At 39.1% G+C, this 21,050-nt stretch overlaps 1 protein-coding gene across 3 annotated transcripts in view; it reads right to left on the bottom strand.

Annotated features, from left to right (window-relative positions):
- MOCOS (molybdenum cofactor sulfurase) overlaps window positions 1-21,050 on the bottom strand; it is a 351,791-nt gene that overhangs the window by 40,279 nt on the left and 290,462 nt on the right. For all 3 annotated transcript variants that reach the window (XM_030012223.1, XM_030012222.2, XM_030012225.2), the window contains 2 exons: window positions 15,560-15,759; window positions 953-1,069 (listed from right to left, as the gene is read on the bottom strand). In XM_030012223.1, coding sequence (XP_029868083.1) covers window positions 953-1,069; window positions 15,560-15,759 — 317 coding nt within the window. The remainder of the gene's footprint in view (window positions 1-952; window positions 1,070-15,559; window positions 15,760-21,050) is intronic.

The raw sequence follows: 21,050 nt of genomic DNA, 5'->3' as shown, positions 1-21,050 counted from the left end.
CTATCAGTCTTGCACGTAAATGTGTTTGCAGAAGTTATCTAAATGTCTCTGTGAAATTATAAGGGAGCTATAATATCAATACAGCTATTATAATTTTTTATCTTTTGAAGAACACCATTAATAAAATTTCAGATTTTTCTGTATTAATTTACTGTGATTTCAAACTCTGACAAATATGCAGACACGAAGCCTCCCCCGCTTCATTGTAATACATCCTGCTACACAACTTTTAATGACAATTTATGGAAAATATTAGTCATCTAGGAAAAAAGTCACTACATTCATGTTCTAACAATCTAACACACCAGTAATCTAGGTAAATGTCATCTAAATTTACTTCAACTCTCTGAGATTCACTGTGTATTCTCATTTGTTGTTTCTTGTCCAATTTGTGTATGCGTTTTAAACTGTAGCGTCCAACAGCAATACGTCTATAATACTTGAGCATTCTTAAGTACAATTAAGGATACTTAAGGAACAACATGAGATGAATTGTCCAGGAACTTCTGTTCTGCAGGAAGTCTGGATTTCATGTAATTCCAAATCAGAACAAGAAGCCGCAATTTCATATTTTCCAGTGAAATAAAAACAAGCAACGCATACTGCTTTGGGTCCATCAAATGATTTATTTTCAACACGCCATTTCAATGAACTGAATTTCAGTTCATTTAGTTCTTTAACATGGCAATTGAGTTGAAAGGTCAGAGAAAGCAAACCATATTTACCATCATTCTTAAAGTTGTAAAGACTCAAAACCACAGGACGTGATACACCTACTTTAGCTTTTAACTACTTAGGGGTTTTTTTTGATACAGAGCCACACTTTCTTCTCCCCTTCAAACTTCCCATCTTTAGGAAATTCAGAACTCATTGCCAGAAGATGTCTCCTGGGTCACTGAATCTAGGTATTTTCCATGGGCAATTTATCATGTCATCTCATTCAGAAACTAACCTGTAGGTTCCTTTGGATGTCTTCATTGCTTATACCCAAATGCATCTGGCAGGCTCCTGTGTTACAGAAGCAACCTGTGCGGACATGTATGTTGTAGAGACTGGCCATCTTGTCCACCTTCCCGATTCAGCAGGAGATAAGACATAGAAGAATGAAAAACAGACATTTTAAAGTTGTGGTCAACAAGATACAATGTTTTAAAGGTACAAATCAGTTGGAGGTAAATTACCTCTCTAAATTATTAACAACTTACTGTAGCTTTTATCACTCCCATTCACATTTAGGATTTTTCAGCCTTGTTATTTCAGCTGAAAGAAAACAGTGGTGGAAACAGAAATGCTTACCTTGGCATCGAGAAAGAGTGCACACAACACACACACACAGAGCATATCAGTTCGGGTCCTGATCCTGTTAATGCTAGTAGATGTGCTCAATTTTAAACCTGTGAACAGGTTCATTCACATCAGTAGTGCTAATTACAGGCCTGCAGTCAAGTGTCATTCAGTGTCTTGACAGAACCATCACCTACAACTGCCTCTGCAGAGACCGAAGAGAGGCCTGGGGCACCTCTTCAGTCACCTAAAGAAAACCTTCCTCTCCAAAGATCTGAAACGGAAAGTCCTCATTGCAGAAACTGACTATATCTGTGGGATTTTGGCACATGAGTGCTTGAAGAATCAGCCCCCCCAGTAGGCATGAACATCTGACAGGGCAGGGACTCAACTGGAATACCTCCTTGAGCCTTCCACATACAACCACCCAGTCTACCAAGTCCCTGGTGTACTTTCTCCTTGTGCTGTGCTGTTCTGTGTTATACCATTTCTTTATTGTCCACTAAATAATGAATGGGCAGAAATACAATACTTGATGACAAACTGGCGTGAATAAATTATGTGAAGGAATGAAAAAGGTGTGCAAAGAGAACAGAAGCACATGTCTGTCTGTGCCTCGGCAGGAGACGCATATATGCGTGCACCGGGAGGATGGCACCGGCAGGGCAGCACTGCAGAGGAGAGACACAGATTGCCAGGGTTTCGTAGCGCAGCTAAGAAACAACGGAAGCACACCACGGGGATCCTCTTAGCACAGCTAAGAAACCATGGAAGCACACTGCAGGGATCTGAAAACGCTTTGTGTTGATTTCAAAAAGCAACAACAGCAGCTGGTAAGGTTAGCTGAGCAGGTACGGCGAGCGCCAGTTATTTCTTTCACAACAAATGATGAACATTCCCCGGTCAGGACTGGGAGAAAGGACAGTCAAACGGTCAGAAAGATAGCATGAAACCTGGCACATTCTATCACTACCACAGACTTCCAGAACAACCTCGCGCAAGCTGCATTCATCTCTCTGTGTTTTTGCTCCTTTTTCTGCAAAAAAGCTGAGAGCTCTGAGAAGAACCACGCTGCGGAGCGAGAGGACCCCGCCACGCCAGTGGCACAATCCTCCTCGCGGGGAGCTCAGGCTCAGCTACGTGCGGAGAGACAGCTCAGCCGAAAGGTGCAGGAATGGACGTGTCGACCATCTCAAACTAGCCACTTCCCTAACTGTGAGCTCATGCTTTATCTGCCTGAGGTATCAATGTAAACATTCAACCTAGTTTTTCTAGCCGGCTTAATCTCTATTGGCTTTTATTGTTTTTACCAGAAATTCTCTTTGTAGAGAATAATAGCCCAATATGTGTAGCAAATACTTTCTGGCATAATTCAGCATATCTTCTGTCTCCTATCTTCTGATGTCATCAATCTTCTGATGTCAGCATATCTTCTGACATCTCCGAGTTTAACTGTGTGAGATACCAAGCGCCTTTAATTTCACTATCTCAGTAGCTTAAAAAAACAAGCCTTCTATTAGAACTTGCTCCAGGCTGAAATAATTCAACCTAAGTAGTGTTTAGCTCCGCTAAAAACAGTTCAAACAGCATTCTTTTTTTTTTTTTTTTCAGGTGTGGAGCACAAGGTACTCTGCACAAAAATGTGCTGTATACACAGAAGAAATCCTACATCATTATAGTGCACAAGTTCTCAAGTTCACACTTAAATATGTTCTGCACCACCAGTTCAGTTCAAAATGGTATGGTTCTCAAATGGAGACACAATCAAAATAACTCCATATATCCAGACTTGGACAGCAGAGAATAGAATCAGTCCCAAGATCCCTATTCATGATTAATGCCTTGGAGAATACCCTGTGTTCAAAGCATGTTTCCCAAATCAAAGTTATAGTAAAAGGCATCTGTTGAGAAAGACTGTTGTGGTGTCATTAGCTTTGGTTTGTCAGAAGACTTCAATCTGGGAGCAGTGACATTTTCTTGACTTCTTTTTTCATTTAGATGAGAAAAGTTGTCATCCTGGCATAACACGGTTTGTCATGGTGCTAGTGACTCATGGGTGGATCTATTGTTCTGTTAATGATGACAAGCAAGGCAAAAATCATGACACATACTTCACTACTGAATTCGTACAGTGTTTGGGCTTATTTTCTCAGTATACAAAAAACCTTTAAAATATATAATCTTGTTATTATTATTACTTTTTGAAGAAACATTGATGGGGTAACCTTGCTTATCAAAGTGTATGTAGTGTAATGGAATTTCCATGACACAACTTCAAGGAACTGCTAACAAGATTTTTTTAAAAATCTTTTTAATTTTGTCAAATAAATTATTACTGTTCTTTAATGAACAGTAATTTCATTCTAGCGGTGTGACCCAATGCCCTTCTCCGACAATACTTTTAATTGCGATATATATGAATCTGTACAGTAGACAAGGATTATTGATACATAAAAACATAAGAACATCAGAGGAATATAGGGAATTGCGGTTCAGGAGAACAAAGATAAGTTATCCATAGCTTTAGTATTAATCAAACTCCGTTATCACCAATGTGGTAACGCTCACAGGTCTTGGGAGCGTGATGCACACTTTTCCTTGCAAACGATGACACCATGAAAAGAATCAGTGTGGGCAGCACTGGAAATCTATCTGTCCCTTGAATGCGTGCTCGACTTTCCCTTGGACATATGCTTCTATTTCTTCTTGTTTAGTTTCACCCTAGAAATATGCTACTTGGGGAGTTAATTTAATCTCTCTCTGCAGTGCTACCACACAGCAAAACAAACAGAACATAAAACATCTGTTACAGTTATTTCAATGAAGAAAAGCTTATTTAAATAAAGCACATCTTTAAAATTACCATAAGGAGCAATAATGGGTGTTGAGCTCAGGGTTATGAAATACAGAACGCTGCTTGCAGCGCTGTGTAACAGCGGCAGCTGACTTTTGGGAGCCAGGCATACGTTCATCAGTGAAGCATGAATGGTACTAATGGTAAGTACACAGCTTAATGTACTCAGATTGTCAGTTTTGGTGTTTCCACGGGTCTGATATTTGGAACTATTGTGCCTTGGTCTTTCAGAGCTTAAAGAATACAATTAAACTGCAAAACACATTCAGAAATCTTGCAGCATTTTTACTGATGTCAGTCGGTGAGGACATGGTAATGAAGCCATCACGACATCTTAGAGTCCTTCTGTCCCTCTGTCCCCTTGGCATTCATTATATTTTTCTGAAGCTCTCTACTGCGGGCCAGATCCTGCAGGTTGCTTCACACCCCAACACTTCTGATGTCAGGTTGTCTTGATTTTTGACAAGCAAAAGGTGCTTTTCGCACTTCCAGGCCGTGGTCTTCAAGTTTAATAAACACACATGAATGAGTTCATCTAAATAAATTTTAAAATAGTTCTTTTTTTTCAGAGATAATTTCCAATTTAAGCACAGCTGCCTTCCTCAGTGAGCTTTCCTTTAGTGTTGCCAGAATGACCAAATGCTCACATTTAGTTTTTTTTCATAGTGCTCTATCTGATAAATACTATTAAAATTTTAATTTTTTTTAATATAAAAAATATTGAGGTCGAGAGCATTTTTTTTTCCCCTGGTTTTAATGTATTACCCTACAATAGTCCCCTCTTGGATATCTGGTATTTTAGTTCACACTGAGCAGCTGGATAGCTCTGAAAAGAAGTGAGATTCTGGTGTGTTCTGATTTCCCATTCTGTCACACAGCTGCACTGGTGACTTCTCTGCCTTTGCTAAATGACTGACTTCTGCTATCCCTTCCCTTCAGGGCCTGTGTGGCAGCCAGCTGAAGGGTGTAAGCTTTTCTCTGGCTTCAGGCTCCATTGAAATAAGTCTGAGAATGATGCCTACTGTAGGTAGATATATACTAAATGATAGTAAAGATTTACAAATAGCACATAATTTTGCACAATACCTAATCAACTAAATCTAAGATTTTCACTAAGAATGATGGATTCTTTAGGAGCCCCTGCTGAAGTCATTCCTATAGGATCCAATTCTGTAGCTCTTATTCAAGCAAGTACTTCTTATTTGTGCAAGTTATTTTACTGAGTATCACAAGAATTATTCACATGAATAAAGGAAGTTTTTCTAATAGATCACGAAGTGTCCCCAAAACCCCCAAATGATATAAGTCAATACTGGCAGGTACTGTCCTTCAGGAATTGGGATTGGGACTTCTCATTCTACTTTCTACAATGCCCAAATTTCAGAGCAGTTTGTCTGTCTGATGGATTTGCTCATTACAAGAATTTCACTGCACACCACTGATGGCTGGTTATAAAACAGGCTTCAAGACACTGTTCTCCACATCCACTGGTAAATTAATTCACTGATTCATGGCACGGAATTGGAGAGAAAGTAAGCTAGCTCTTTCTGTCATCCAGCATTTGACTGTGAAATGTTGTTGCTGATGCAAATGCATACTTAATCTTGTTTAATACAATTTAATAAGAAGTAGGTCAGAAGAAAAAAAAATATATCAGCACTTGTTTCCATATCATTTAGTAGGGGGAAAAAAGCATTTTAGATGAGTTACAGTATCATTAAACCCTTTTAACTGCATGGTTTCCTGCAACAGAGCCATTTTTTCCCATTCCAGGGAAAAAATTTCTACATGGGCAGGTTCCCACAGTATTGATGAATCTGATCCTCTCCTTCTTATTGCGTCTCTAGTTGTTGACAATGTTTTAAGCTAACTGGAGAGTGGATGTAAATCTCTCTTCAGTCTACATCCATTCATCACTCACTCTGACCAAAATCTCATTGGTAGAAGGCAGTGAGGTATTAGACAGAGATACTGCAATTTACTAAAATTGTCAAACTCGGTGTCCCGGTAGTGGAAATGCTAGCTTATCAGGAACTTTGCAGTCGATGTGATAATTTTCTCTGCTAGTTTCAAAGGCACTCAAATAGCAGGTAAGATTGCATGGGAGAGAAGCAAGCTGGAAACATCAGCATAATTCAGAGTATGTGGTTTGCAATTCTGCAGGTATTCTCACTTAGAAGATGCCATATACATAGCAAACTGCAGGTCCTCCATGCTTAAAGGAGTAACAATAATTTTACATTTCTGAGATCCAGAAGCTAGAAGATACTTTGGGGACAGGGTGGCTAAAAGGAAGAAATCAAACACAGGCTTGATTGTTAATGGATGACCTCACATTTTTTCAACTGCTTTTTTCTTCCCTGTAGTACATGTGGTGAATTAGGGCATGGACTTATTTGGAACATATATAAACTTCATGAATCCAAGATCCAGCTATTTGAAACTGAAAGGGCTGATGAGTAGGCTAAACAGCTTGGTTTTCTTTGATTTGGCATCTCAACGGCCACAGGTCTCTCCAATCAATGGCACTTTCTCTGAGCTTTATTTATTTATCTATTTTATTTTTTACCTGCATTCACTGACAGTCAAAGTCTGGTTTGATAAAATGACATCAGGGAAAGGATGGATTCCAGGAAGAAAAGCAAAGCAAAGGAACCCAAGCCCTCCGTGGCTTCCTAACTCTAACTTTAACAGAGCATTCCCTCGTGACTCATAGGAAAAGGTCTGTATCTCTACAGGTACCATTGAGCATCCCTAGCTGTTTTGTAGGCTAAAGGCTTTGGGTCAGACTACTACTAGTCAGAGAAGTGGAAGCGAGACGCAAACAACACAGAAGACTAAGCTATAACTCCTACCAAGAAGGGATAAAGGGGAATGTAGCAGACTAATAGAAATGGAAACAATGCCTAGGAATAAAAAGGTGCAGTGCATGATACTGAAAATCTAGTGACAGACTTAATTCATGTCCCAGCCAAAACCCTCTCCATGTTTTCCTCTTTCTCTTAAATCACTTAAATCCTTTTTTGTCTGTATTTGTCTCCTAAAAACGGGGACAATATATCACAGGGAGGTTGTGGGGTTAAAATCCCATTATGGACTGTGTCGATATATTACTTTAATTACGGCCATACAGGGTCCTACATAGGATTTGGGGGGGGGGGGGGGGTAGGAAGATGCAAGCAAGGTAATAGAGAAGGTGGGGCCAGGCTCTCTTTGTCTTCGAAGGATTCAGATGGTGGACTGAAACTGGACACTGCAGGCATTCAAAAGCAGCTGATCTGCTTTCACCAAGATCAAGAAAAAAGGATCCAGTAGAAGCTGTCAAAAGTGCAGTCCTTTTGCTGCTACCATGCGGTTTCTTTTCACATCTCTCCCCTGTGTAACAAGGTGTGTAGTTTAGAGCCACAGTTCGGCCCTGTTACTAAACAGAAAATATTTAGCCTCCCTCATTCATCTGAGATTCTTTCATCTGAACGACTATGAGCATCTTATTTTATGTCCTTTCTGGTTTCCTTAGCAACATGCAAGGACACTCCAGAGAAGCAGTGTCAGCCTACACCTTCAGTCTAGGCTTTCGTGAAGCTTTCTAACCTTGACCAGCTCTGATGAGCAGTTTAATACTAGGCAATTTCAAGCATACTATCTCACATGCATCTCTGTCCCTCCGCAATGAGATATTACAGAAAGCAACTCAGCCTGTACTCTGTCACTACTTCCTCAGCAAGAAGAGAGCTTCATTACCTACTAACTAGGTTTGCATTTATCACACCGAGCCTCTCAAGTACAGCATCTCCTTATGCTCAGTCAGTGATCCTCTACCTAGACCAATGAAATTGTCTCCTGTGTTGCGAACCCCTTGTTGTAAGGGCTCTCTTTGAGTACCCAGGGCCATGTAACCAAATGTAAGCAAAGATCCAGACTGTAATGGCATTTCTTGCCAGTTTGAAGCAACAAGGTGCCATTAATTGACAAGCCCTTGTGGTTTGCTGCATTGCTGCTATCTCCCTGCTTACGAGACATCCACAGAGCCATCGGAAACTAATTGGAACCAAGGAAATTAGTGGACGTTAAACAGGAATCTTCGCAAAAATCTCTTTCTCCTTGTAATCCTGTTTGCATTCTATTGTGCTTGTCCATCTCCTGTCCCTGGCTTCCTGAAATCAATGGCTAAATCCATAGCTAAAATCAATAGTGAGCAATCACCCCAGCAATTTTTAGGTAGCTATTGGGAAGATGGCCAAAAATCCCATTAGGAAAGTTAAGAACACTTTTCTTTCCCTGAGTCATCAAAATTAATATAATGAGTGGTTATGCTTCTAAAAGCATTAGTGTAACTAGTGCAGAGTCATTTGACCATCTCTGCAAAGATGTTCTTAGCTGGAATTAACAAATGCTGGATTTCCATTTTCTATAGCCCAGACGAAAAAATGCTGCACTTTTCCACCTGCAAAACAGAATGATTGTTTCCCACAAAAGTAAAAAGTAACAGATGGAAAAAACATAAAAGGATTAAAGTTTGAAGAACAACAAAGATCTCTTGCGTAATAACTTTCTATGAAGATTTATTTCACATAGATTAAATAAAGTAGAAAATATCCCTCCTCATTGCTTAACAGCAACTCACTTCCTCCTGTAGGGACATGGTATGAATTTCCAGACAGGTACTGATAGCTACTACCAGGCTCCGGCCAGTAATCTGATCAAATTGACCTGGTAACAGCTTCCTGTGCATGTGAAATGCTGTAGCTCCTTTTTTTTCCACTCCTCTAGTTCACATGTTGTCATCGCTCTATTTCTGTACCTATATACCAGATGTACAGTGCCCTGGAGCTAATCTACCCATGAAACAGAGGGTACTGTCTAAGACACAAACAGCAATTATTTCAAGCAATCTACCCACTTCAGGTGTTGGATGGTCCCTTTTGTAGTGTAACGGTAAGTAGTGAGTATATACAAATGTATTCACCACTTGATATATGAAGATTTGCCAGTATTTAACATATTTTCTCTGCACTCCTGTGAGGCTAGAATAAGTGGGGAAGACAGACACTGAATCCCTCAAGGTGACACCGAAAGACTACAGCAGAAGGTGAGGATTTCACCTGACCAAAGTGGCTATCACTATTTTATTTATCTTGAGCAACTACTTTTATGTGCATTTCCCATCCTGCCTCACACCACTTTGTCCCACGTTACTTCTGTTTGCAGACTTGTCCAAATCCAAACAGACAGGATAACTTCTACCTGCTTATATTGCTCCGTCTCTTCCCCAGTCACACCTCTCCCATACAACACCATTTCAGACTATTTGTTCAACTCTCCTCTGCTTCTGATGGCTGGAATCTCTTTTTTTTTCTGCTTTCCTGCCTAAACTGGTGTCTCTCTGCCCAATCCGTGTGATAATGGACTTTGGGCTGCACTGTGGGAAATTTAGGTTAATCATCAGGAAATATTTTGTAGTAGTGAAGTAGTAGTTCCAGAACAAACTGCCTCCAGAGGCTGCAAAAATGTTCAGGTAAAGATGATCCTATCTTGGCACACAATGATGATGGGTAACATCTCACAGTCCCTGCAACCCTAAGATCTGTTTTTTCCCCTCCACATCTCAAACCACAGGGATGGATTTGCCTTGGCTGCTAAGCTGCTTACAAGACAATTCACTGCCATAGGATGCTTTGCATGCAGAAGGATAAATGGGGTTAAAAAGAAAGCAAAATTTCTTTTGTTTCTTAGGGGAGTCTCATTCTGGTTTTGCACTCTTCTTATCCTGCTAGCACGTGAACACTGGCAGAAAGAGGCTACCAGGGTAGAGAAGGTGCCATGGGGCCACACATTCCGATGGAAGACCCTGGTCGTCACTTCAGAACGATAGAAAGTAAAGGCAGGAAAGGAAAAAAACAACAGTGGGTCATTGAGTCTATCCTTACATTAACTCAAGGGAGGCTGAGATAGAAGGAAGGTGGGTGACACAATGGGCAGATGCTAAAGTAAGAGCAGTCATCAAATTGCATTATAGATTTGTGCTGAAGGGACACACACTGGAAGTTATCTGCTGAGAAGTGTTGATAGGTTTTTTTATTGAGAAATGGATGAAGAAAGGTAAGTTCAAAGTCTAGACCTCCCTTCACTCTCTCTGGGTTGATGAGAGTGAGCCAGGACATGCTAATGTAGGCTCCCAGACAAAACTGATCATAATCTATCTGAGCAGGGTTCTCAGTCTCGAGAAGCAAAACTCATCCATATGCAACGCTGCAGAAGAGCCTTCCTTAGGCAAACCAAAATGTTTACGTTCTCTATCTTTGGCAGCTGATTCCTGTTATAGCAGTTTGTCTATCACACACAAGTGTGCAGTGGCAGACAAGGCTGAGACTGCTAATGGACTGATGCTCGTTCCCTTCCTGAGAGGATTTTTAGGAGGTGTGGCAAGCTTATGTGGATACCAAGGGAACTTTTGCAGGTGAGACAATCACAGCAAGCTACTTCTGTTTAGCTTCAGGCTCCAGGCTAAGGAGGCAGCGTGAAAAAGCAGAGCGGGAAAGGGAGCTGGTAATCCACAGCTGAAATGGTGGCCATTTTTCAAAAGATAGCTATGATGGTTTGCTCACTTTTTTAAGCCCATGACACACAGGAGGAAAAAAATATTGTCTCAGAAGACCAGGGTGAAAAAAGAAAAAGTTTGATAAGGGAAGTGCTATTTTTTCACCGGGGGCAGAAAACACTGAACTGGAAGGTCTGACTGGGTAAGAGCTCTCCAGGGCATACAATTCAACAAATGTTTCAGGTGAAATTCCATCTGCTCATCCCTGCCTCTTACGCCTTTCCCCTCCTCCAGCTCCCAAACTGACTTTGCAGAACGAAATGTGAAAGGATTACAAAATTACTCTACAATTATCTACTGAATGTACAAAGAATGCTTCAGAGGTCTCTTCTCCCTATGAGAACAAAGAGGAAAACTTAAAATGATATTAGCACAAAAGGTCCCTCGTAGCAGAGATGGTGATTTTTTTCAAATCTGCAAATGGAAGAGAACATACAACTTTACACTTTGACCTGATTGGTAAGAAATCCCACTTTTTGTGTGTGTATGATTGTTGTTTCAATTCAATGTTGTTCCCTTACAGCTGTTCCATCTCCTCTTTGGCATTCAAACAAGGCTGGAACCTCATAGAGTCGTAGGCAAGGTTTTGATAAAAAAAGATGGCAAGGATGCAAGCTGAAGCTGAGTCATTGCTGTCAAACAGTGTTTCAGAGATTGGAAGGACTTGGGGATGTATAAACACGTGACATTCATATATGCTGAAGACTGCAGGTGTTCACTGTTAATAAATGACCTAATGGTGATTCTCTGTGTGAAGTCTGCAATATTAGCTCAGCATCGAGCATATATGCAGTGCCTTTTTTTTTGTGACATCACAAACCTCCTTTAATATCTAGGGCTAATTGCTTCTTTTTCTGGTAGCCTCACGAGGGAGCAGAGGATCGACAGCTCGCTGCATTAACGTCAACTCTGCTGCTTCCATCCTGCACCACTGACTTAGCAGAGGTCCTTCGTCTCCACCCCTGCACTTTCTCACCTTTCAAAATCACCAGCCTGTCATCTGTCCACACTTCATTAATAGCAAAAACTATAACGCTGGAGAATTATCCATTCTTAACTAGACAAGTAAATATGAAGAAGCTGTTTGGCATAAAGGCCATGTTTATGTCCTGGACCTGTCAAGTACTCATCATGAACCCCTGTTCATAACCAGGGTTTTTTGGTGCTGCAGTGCAAATAAACACATAACATAAAATGACAGACGTGCTACTGCAGAGGACAGGCAGCTTGCGTGAAAAGAATACAGGTATCCTCCCAAGCAATTTCAAGAACAAATTACTACCAATAGTAGTCTACAAGACAGCTTTACTGAAGGAAATAATTTTCATGGGAAGTATTTGGTGCAGCTCAAAGGAGGAAATTTAATGTAGTTTTAGTGCCCAAAGACAAGAGGTTTATGGAGATTTCAAAACCGTAGTAGTTTTACCCCTAGATAAAGAAACGTTTCATGAAAAATCTGAAGAAAACCCAAAACTTCTGAGTGACTATTGGTGTTTGGAGCCTGCAAGTCCCTCTTCTTTAATTGTTTTAATTACCATTTAGATTAAACTAACTAAACCGGTAATTAAACTGTCAATCAAATCAATGATACATATAGTATATAAAGAAAGTTTATTCCAAATATAATACCCTAAACCAGTGACACCCTCCAACAATCGCAAAGAAACAGTTAAATGAAAAAGCAATAGCAATTCAACTTCCACAATTATTTCACTCCCACCTTATCACTTCTTAACATCCAAGTGTTCTATATCATATATATTGGGACAGGAGGCTGTCAAAAACGCTGCCATCCCTGAGAGTACAATCATGGTATCGTTTCATTTGTGCGCCTCACTTTAATGAAATGCTTTCATTTGATCTTGAGTACGGCAATGAAGGTTTTACTCAAGGATGAACCTGAGATTGTGGCTATTTCCTATTGGTGCAGTTGACCCCACGTATGTAATTCAAGCATGTTTGTGTTTAGTGGCACAATCTTGTTAGCTCTGGTAATTAAACTCTGATAACAGTGAGAAATGGATTTCAATAATAGAAGCAGGTAAGAACAGCTTTCCTCCCAAACGTTACACAGATGAAAGACATCATTTTTTCGCCGCTTTCATTTTTCAGTGGCGGTGTTAAATGTCATGTATTTCAACACACGCCTTTCACGTTCTAAATATCTTGGACTTAGTTCAGAGTTTTGAATATCATGTAAATTATGTAAATCTTGAGGCTTAAATGTAAGCTTGGTATCCTCTGAAGAAACTGTCTACTTATGAAGTCTTTCTTGCCAATCTCAAATGGTCTGAATAAACTGCTCCAAACCTCGTCATGATATTTTCTCTGGAATCAGTTAGTCAGATTGTCCTTTTCAGGCTACCAAATGCTAATGTCCAGCCACACTGTGCCCTCTAATAGGCAATGGGCACATAACAATTGCCTGTCAGAAAGACAAATAGAACTGGTTGGATGCCTGGCTATAAGTAATTAATTATAGATGGGATATCATCCATAAAGGAATAGGACATTCTGTCATTTCTCTTTTAATATACTAGCTGAAGTACAACCTGAGTCATTAATTGGTGTCCACTAGTAGTAGGTATGTCCGAGAGAAATGTCATCCAATTTTCCCTTCATTAAAAATTCCCCAAAATGTTTTCTGGGAGCCTTCTGAAACTGTTCTCCTAACCCCACTAGATTGCATTTGGAGACTAACCAGTGAATCCACATGAATGTGCAGATCACAGACATGACCAAACTAGAGGACGCTATTTCATTTCTAAACCATTAACAGAAGTATTAGATTTAAATTTGATCTGAATAAACCTATCTAATTTTAGACATGCACACAGGTATGAAGATGAGATTGTATTGTCAGTTTGATGAAGCTTACTCTCTGCTGTATGTATTTTGTTTGTAATCATAAAGAAGCAGCAAACATTTTTCTCCCCCATAACTGCTATAAGATGTCTATGAAAGAATTTCATTCCATAAAGAAGACAATTATATATATATCACACGTATTATAGCTTTGGAAAGAATAGTGCTGTTGCTTATTAATTTCTAAAAGTCATTAAATTGCGCATTATTTTAATTAAACAAAGTAATATAACAGGCACTGCAGATGTGACTGGTATGCATTTGAAAACTTTATAGTTCTTTATTCTACGTACTCATGCCAGAAATGACAAGAATCTGGTGAATAGCACAATCCAGATGATGCAGATCAATAAAGAAACTTTTTACGAGCAGCCACTGCAGCAAACAGGGACAATGGAGGCATAAGACTATAAAATATTTTTTTCTTTGAGGGTACAGTTGAGTTTAAAGAAGTGAAACAGCCAAGAGCCATTTTTACTTAGAAATTGTGCAAATCAGAAGTGCAAATAAAGGTTTTGGTTTTAACCAAAGGACAGAGGCAACATCAGAGCATTTGCGGAGTGTTTTACCCACCCAGCTGTGTTAGTATCTCCAGTCTTTTCTGAACATTGCCACACGTATTCAAGACTGTATAAATGGCTAATTCACTCCTAAAATGTGGGATTCTTTGAAATGAAATGTTTTGAATATTTGAGACTATTTGGTACCATAGTCCAAAAAAAGGCCTATGTGAAGAAGAGCTTCTCCAGTACCATACATTTGCCCACCCCATGTTCATCAATGTGGTAAGTGCCTTAAAAAAAATTGTAAAACTCCATATTGACAGGCTACAAAGTAACTAGTTCACTTCTGTTCTCCTTTGTGTATATATGGATCCCCTCTTGTATTCTCCTAGACATGTCTCTGCGTTCCCCTCGTTATCCAGTTGTTCTCTCCGGCAGAGGAGTGCTGAGGAACACCTTTTGCAGCACTCCCACTCTCTCCCTAATGGTCCAGAATTATCAGCTACCAAGAGCAATGCAGCTGCCACTACTGCTGGCAGAGGGAGGTAGTCGCTGAGACAGATGGTGCCAGTTATTGACAGCTTTTAAAAAATCAAGGTCATACACTTGAACATGACTTGTGGGCTTATTCAATCATCAGCCAGTGAAAACCAGAAGAAATAAGCAAAACTAGAGCACTGTGGCTTTTCTGACTTCTGCTGATGAGCAAGTGAGCTACGTTACCCTATGTTGCCCACTGCCTACACAGTGCACAGACATACATGATTATGGTCATACACCATTATCTCTCTACTGAAGGTAGAAAAGGTTCACAAAGTTTCGTCTTACAGATACTCAGTATACCTGACGGATAAAGGCTAGCGAAAGCTGTTGAGAAAGACAGCATTTAAGGATTTTTTGAGATTGAATCTCACTCCTTACACTGATCATTCAAGTTTATTCAATGCTTCCTCAGGAATATTACAAGAATGTAATTATTAGAACTGAAGGGAAAAGAGAACTCCTCTTTCATGAGTGACTACAATATTTTGAGATCTGATTTCACTTGTATGTCACAGCTCCAAGGCAGTCTCTTATATCAGCTTTTCTAGATTTGCTCTTCAATTCCCAGTTTTGAGTACTCTAGAGAAGGAAGTCAGCAAGAAACCAAACTGCCTAGTCAATGCATCCTGTTAAAAAGGTCCACTTCCAAACTTCCTATATATAGAGCATTAAATTTGTAAGATATTGGCTTTGGCTATTATGTAGTTTGCATTGTGCTAGTGCTATTTATTGGATTCTCTTTCTACTACTTTAAAAACGGTGTGTATGTATTGTGCAGAGCTACGAAGAAACAAAACCAAAACCTCAGAAGGGACCACTATGGACAAAGTATTTCCTTTAGAATACAGAACTCATTGTGAATATGCTTAAAATATAAACAAAACACTTAGTTAAGGCAAGAGAAAAACATACCTGTGAAAAGCCGATCACCTCTCCGTTTTCATCGAGCACATTAAAATTAATGATTGGACCCTGGACATCAGGATTGCTGAAATCTGTGTCGCTGTAAATACGTACTACAGGAGCCCCATTGGCATATTTTAAGGTAGACAGCACAGTATAGGTGTAGTGAGCTAATGCAAAGGTATGCTGTTTTATTTTCTCCATTCCACCTACAAAAGAAAAGTGCATGTATGTGTCAGATGCCTTATTTTTATGGAAATGTAAAAAAAGGATGATTTTTCAGAATGGTGTAGTGGGAGGTAACTAGCAAAAAATTGATATTTTGGGGTTCCTTTAAATGAATATACAATTTGCAGAAGTTTCTTTCCTCACACAAAAGCTTCAGAAGTAGTGTTGTACCAAGGATTTATCTACAATTTATCTACTGTAGAAATCTAAAGTTACACTGAAATGGATTCATGCGCATTACAACATTGATAGTTCCAGCCTATACATATCACTAAGACGTTCTGGCACAGTTAATTTGAAAAGCAAGTTTTGCTCCAGTTCTGGCTCTGGAGATCATGGGAACGAGGCATCAATTCTAGCACAGCACAGAGAGCAAGTTGCTCTGTCAAAATAAAAATAATAAAATTCTAAATGAAATTACAAAATACAAGTGTTAGTCTACAAGGAATTTACTTGAATACTGAAGAAATATTCTTCCAAGCCTGCTCTTCTTTTTGCAGAAGAAAAAGAAAGAGGATGTTGTGAATGCCTCATCGACTACACCCATGCAATCTATTTGCTCCAGAGAAGCTTTGCAGAGAAGTTTTCACAGAACTTGGCCCGGAAAAAGCATAAAGAGGAAATATGTTGTCTGTCTTTGGTTTGGGGGTTGTTTTTTGCTACACTGAGGAGTTCGGAAAAGAGGACTGCAGAGATTTCCTGACAGATGGAGACCTCTTCTACATCTCTGCTTTCTGAGAGGACGTTGTGGCTCTGTTAGATGTCCCTATTGAAATGACTTCTCATTCTTGTATTCAGAGGATATGCCATAGGATGACACACCATGGTCACCTATGGCTTTGGGGATATTTTGGTTCTCTGCAGGAAGCTAAAACAGAATTATCAGGTACAAAACCAGCCATTTCAGTCAAAGGAGAACATATATAATCTGAAATGAAGAAGTAGGTTGTGGTGTTCACTGGGATAAACCACTGACAGGAGACAAGTAACTGGGTATGACAATAAATATGGTACAAGAAAAGGAATAACCCTAACACTAACCCTAATCAAACAGTAATTTATCACGTAGAACAAGTAAAGTACAGGCAATCTTCAACGTAGAAACTGAAAATCTATGAATTTGCATCTTTATGGAAGACAATTAGAAGATAACAATATGATCTCAAAGTATTGTAAGAAACACAGGGAGATACCTGAAGGCTAACAACATGTTTAAACCCAATCAAATCTCTGCTGGAGACAGCTGGAATTTTGGCTGAAAATCCAAAGTGCTTTCTATTATGCATACTATGCATTGCGCTATGGTGGGCCTACATCATGTGGGAAAATAAAAAAGGAAATAATTTCCTCAAAAGCCTCCTGAAGTAGCACAATATTTTTCTGCCCGGGTTTTAGACCTAGAGTATTTTCTGTAACGTTGAGTATCTTATTTGAGGTACATGAGCATTTCTGTAACTAAAAAGAAGTTTGACATTTTCTTTTGCTTTCTTTTTTTAAACTGTGTAACTACGAGTCTCCCACTTCCGCACATACCATTTTTATATCTAAGTATCTGGAAACTTCTACTGTCTGATGTAACCACCCTTGGACAGAAATCTTGTAATCTGATTGTTGACTTTTGTCATAAATCTGCTTGCTGCCTTTACTCATAAAAAGACTGTGTCATTTATGAATGTATACAAAGGAAAAAAATAAGATATCTTTCTCCTGACATACTGAAGAATTACAGCAACTTCTGTTATTTCACATTCCTTCAAGTTTCTATATTATGTGCTATCTCCTTTAGATAAGCTAGGAGAGCAGACAGTAAAAGCATAGAAACAGATTAGATATAAGGTGGAAGTACTTTTTTTGGTGCTAAAGAATAATAAAGAGGAATAAGATATTTAATGAGATACTAACACACAAAGCACTTTCAAGGAAGGTTGCCAGAAGCTAATCAGTACAATTTCTAGATGTTAGCCACAGTAAACTTGGCAAGCATCTCTAGAACATTTTGGTCTGAAAGATGATTTGTATTTTCAGAGTTTTTGAGAATAAAAGATTGCCTAGTCAGAGATGTCCTAGTCATTGTTTGATAGAAGTTAAGAGTCTTGAAATAGTAAAAAAAAAAATAATAAAAAAAAGTTATTTCTCAGCATTTGCCAGAAAGTAGCTGTCTTAAGAGAAGTGACTGCCTTGTCAGCTCCTGAGACGTCTGTAATGTCCTGATTCAGAGCTTTTCCAAATTGGCAGGAATCTTTTAATGGAAGATTAAACTACTGTCCTTGTGTCTTGTTGAAGAAATCTCTTATTCAGAAATTTCAGTCTCTCATTCACAGCAATCATCCTGCTATCATTTCTATATTGTCTTCAGCCATTCTCTTTTAAAGTTGCTTAATCACATTTCCTTGTTCATTAGTGAGAAGCTGATGAGCCTCTTAATTATTTATTCTGACAAATCCAAATGCTATAGCCTGCAGTTGCTTTGCTGCCCCGTGACTGGAGAGCGGAAGCAGTGTTGCCAGGGTCCCGTATTTTTAAGTAGCAGAATAGGTTGTGATTAGGTCTGATGTCACAGAAAACCCTGTGAAACAAATGCCGGCAATCTGAAGTTTGTTCTGACAGAAAAAGGGGTATATTCAGAAAATAGTTGTGATTTATTTTTATTTTGCTAAACAAAATGATCTGTACTGTATCCTGCATAAATCCAGTGCTTACCTCATCTCCCTCTCCCTACTAAGGAAAAGAATATGAAGAAGAGAAAATAAAACCCAGGACAAATCTTTGGTCTCTAACATGATCTAAGGACTTGCATTATTGCATCTAGTCTCATATTTGGGGTGACAAAAATAAAACCCATTGCTTGACTGAGCCTGTCTAAGGTAAATGAGAAGGTAATCTTCTATATCATGGTTGAATTGTTAGTTATTACCTTATTGCATTCCTGCATTTTAAACTCTGGTTTTATGCCCAGTTCCTTAACTCTGAATACTTGGAGGCTCTTCCCTAGCTGCCTGTTTAGGGATAAAAGAAGTAGCACACCTTAAGCCTTTGGGAAGACTTACAGCTTGGAAAAATCATCAGTACTTCGTCTTGCAAAGGTGCTGGGAAGGACTCAAGTGCCCTGACTCCCTCTCACTTTATGGATTTTATTCCTTATCACTGCATTTTTTCATTAAGGTGAATTGCATCTAGTTGCTCCTAAAAATGATTTTAAAAGGAAGAACAATTTATGTGCTCTGTAATTTGGATCAGAATGAATCTGACGTAGTCTAAATTACACCGGTTGAAGTCTATCTAATACCATTCACTGTATTTATGCGTGTAGGAACACATTCAGCACAAAGGATGCTCTCATTAATGACTTACTTCTTCCTGTGGTAGAAATGTAAGGACTTCCCTGTCAAAAGGGAAACTCCTGCATTTCTGTGGATTAATATGCCCCTTATTAATTTGTCATACCGTGTATGTGTTTTGACTTTACATTAAGCCAGACATGATCATTTAATTAATTCTTCTTCCCTATAGCACCTCATTTTTCACACTATTTGTTGCCACAATGAATGCCATATATTTCTGCAGTAGCAAAGTTACGGAGCAGAAGAGATTCACAAAGCAAGCTTGTACTTTTGTGTACAAACCTCCTGGGCAAAGACCTCTAGTGAAACTGTGGAGACGCTGTTAAACCTCATATTGCTGATGTATGTTTGCACATTGCATCCTGACAGATTAGCACTATCTCAGACCTACTGTCCCATCTTATACTTCCATTTAGGTACTGTTACGGAAACTGATACTGTTCCAGTATGGAAAATTCAGAGTGCCAGTGCATTGGGTAACCCATGGATACATGTACAATGTCAGCTCTTCCCCAGGAATTGCATGTGTGCATATGCCTATCCGTAGAGACTGTGGGACAGTTCAATCATCTATAAGAGAAAGGTAAGTTATCTCACATTTTTAAGAGGGCTCAAACTATGTGCATTCAAACTATGCACAGTTGTCACCACAGTACTGTAAATCCACTGCTTGGCTTGCCTGGTGATAACTTCTTGTATTTGCCTTACCTCTGTCTTATTATCTGCTTGTTATATGCAAAATAGAGTAAGATTTTATTTTTCCAGTGGAATTTTATCTAATCACAGAAATATGAGATACACAGATGCCCAATAAGTATTCAGTATAGAATGCTTCTGAGCCAGCGTAGACCTGGTTTTGCATTACATAAATGGCAAACATGTAATGGCATACAATCTCCTCTCTGAAACAACCAGGATTTCAGTAGCTCAGATGTTCAAATGTTAGTTCTTCCTGAAAGAACTGCAGACAGATAGGCGTATGTCAACTTCTATAAAAGATTTTGAATACAGAGATTAAGATAAAGCAGAGACTGAAATTGAGCCTCTAGAATGAAAGCTCTGGTGCTTAAGGTTTTCAGGCTGTACTAGAAACCTCTGTGATCTGCATTCACGTACAGTTCTTATCTCTCTTATGAGAAATTAAATACTGGAGATAAGGAAGAAGGGAGCCATAAATCAAATATAGAGTTATTTTTCTAACTTGATGGGAAAAAACCACAGAAATTGAGGTTTACGTGAACAAATTCTCTGTTACTCTAGTAAATCCAAACTCACATATATCTTTGGATAAGAAAAAGATCAATGATGTGATTCATTATTCTTCAGCATTACCTAACAGATAGCAAAGAGGCAGAGAAATGATGAGCTGAAATCTCAGCAAACCAATCAGCAGGGAGTGAAAACCAAGAGGTAGCCACCTTCTAATAAATGCCAAACGAGACAGATCACCATGTGGGACCTGTGAGTCAATGTGCTAATGAAGCCATGGAACCTGTAAATCCTGTCAAACATTTGGAGTCCTTCCTTCACTTCCTTCAAGAAGCGTACGTTAAGATTCATTTCTGGGCTTTTTTTGGTGTTCTTTTATGCGTAGAACTGAATGTCTCCGACTGAAGTCTGTCACCTACTTAGTGTTATTCTCCCAAAGAACATCTCCTGAGGATGAACTCGGTAATGGTAGCTTCATATATCTCCTTTGCAAATGTGAGTGCTTTGGCTTAAAATCACATTAAACAAACAATGTATTCTAACCACTGCTATTTTTTAGCAATCCTGCTTCAGACAAAACACTGCAAACATGACAATGAAATATTCACATGATGATCCAACCCCCTGCCCCCAGTGTGCAACCCTGTAATGTTATAAATACAATACTAGAAGAACAAATAGTAAGAAAAAAAATATAATAAACTTAATAGGAAACCTTGCTT

Source organism: Aquila chrysaetos, chromosome 4, assembly GCF_900496995.4.
Source record: "Aquila chrysaetos chrysaetos chromosome 4, bAquChr1.4, whole genome shotgun sequence".
Lineage (NCBI taxonomy): Eukaryota > Metazoa > Chordata > Aves > Accipitriformes > Accipitridae > Aquila > Aquila chrysaetos.
Note: the sequence above shows the minus strand (reverse complement) of the source record. Positions and strands in the feature narration are given on the sequence as shown.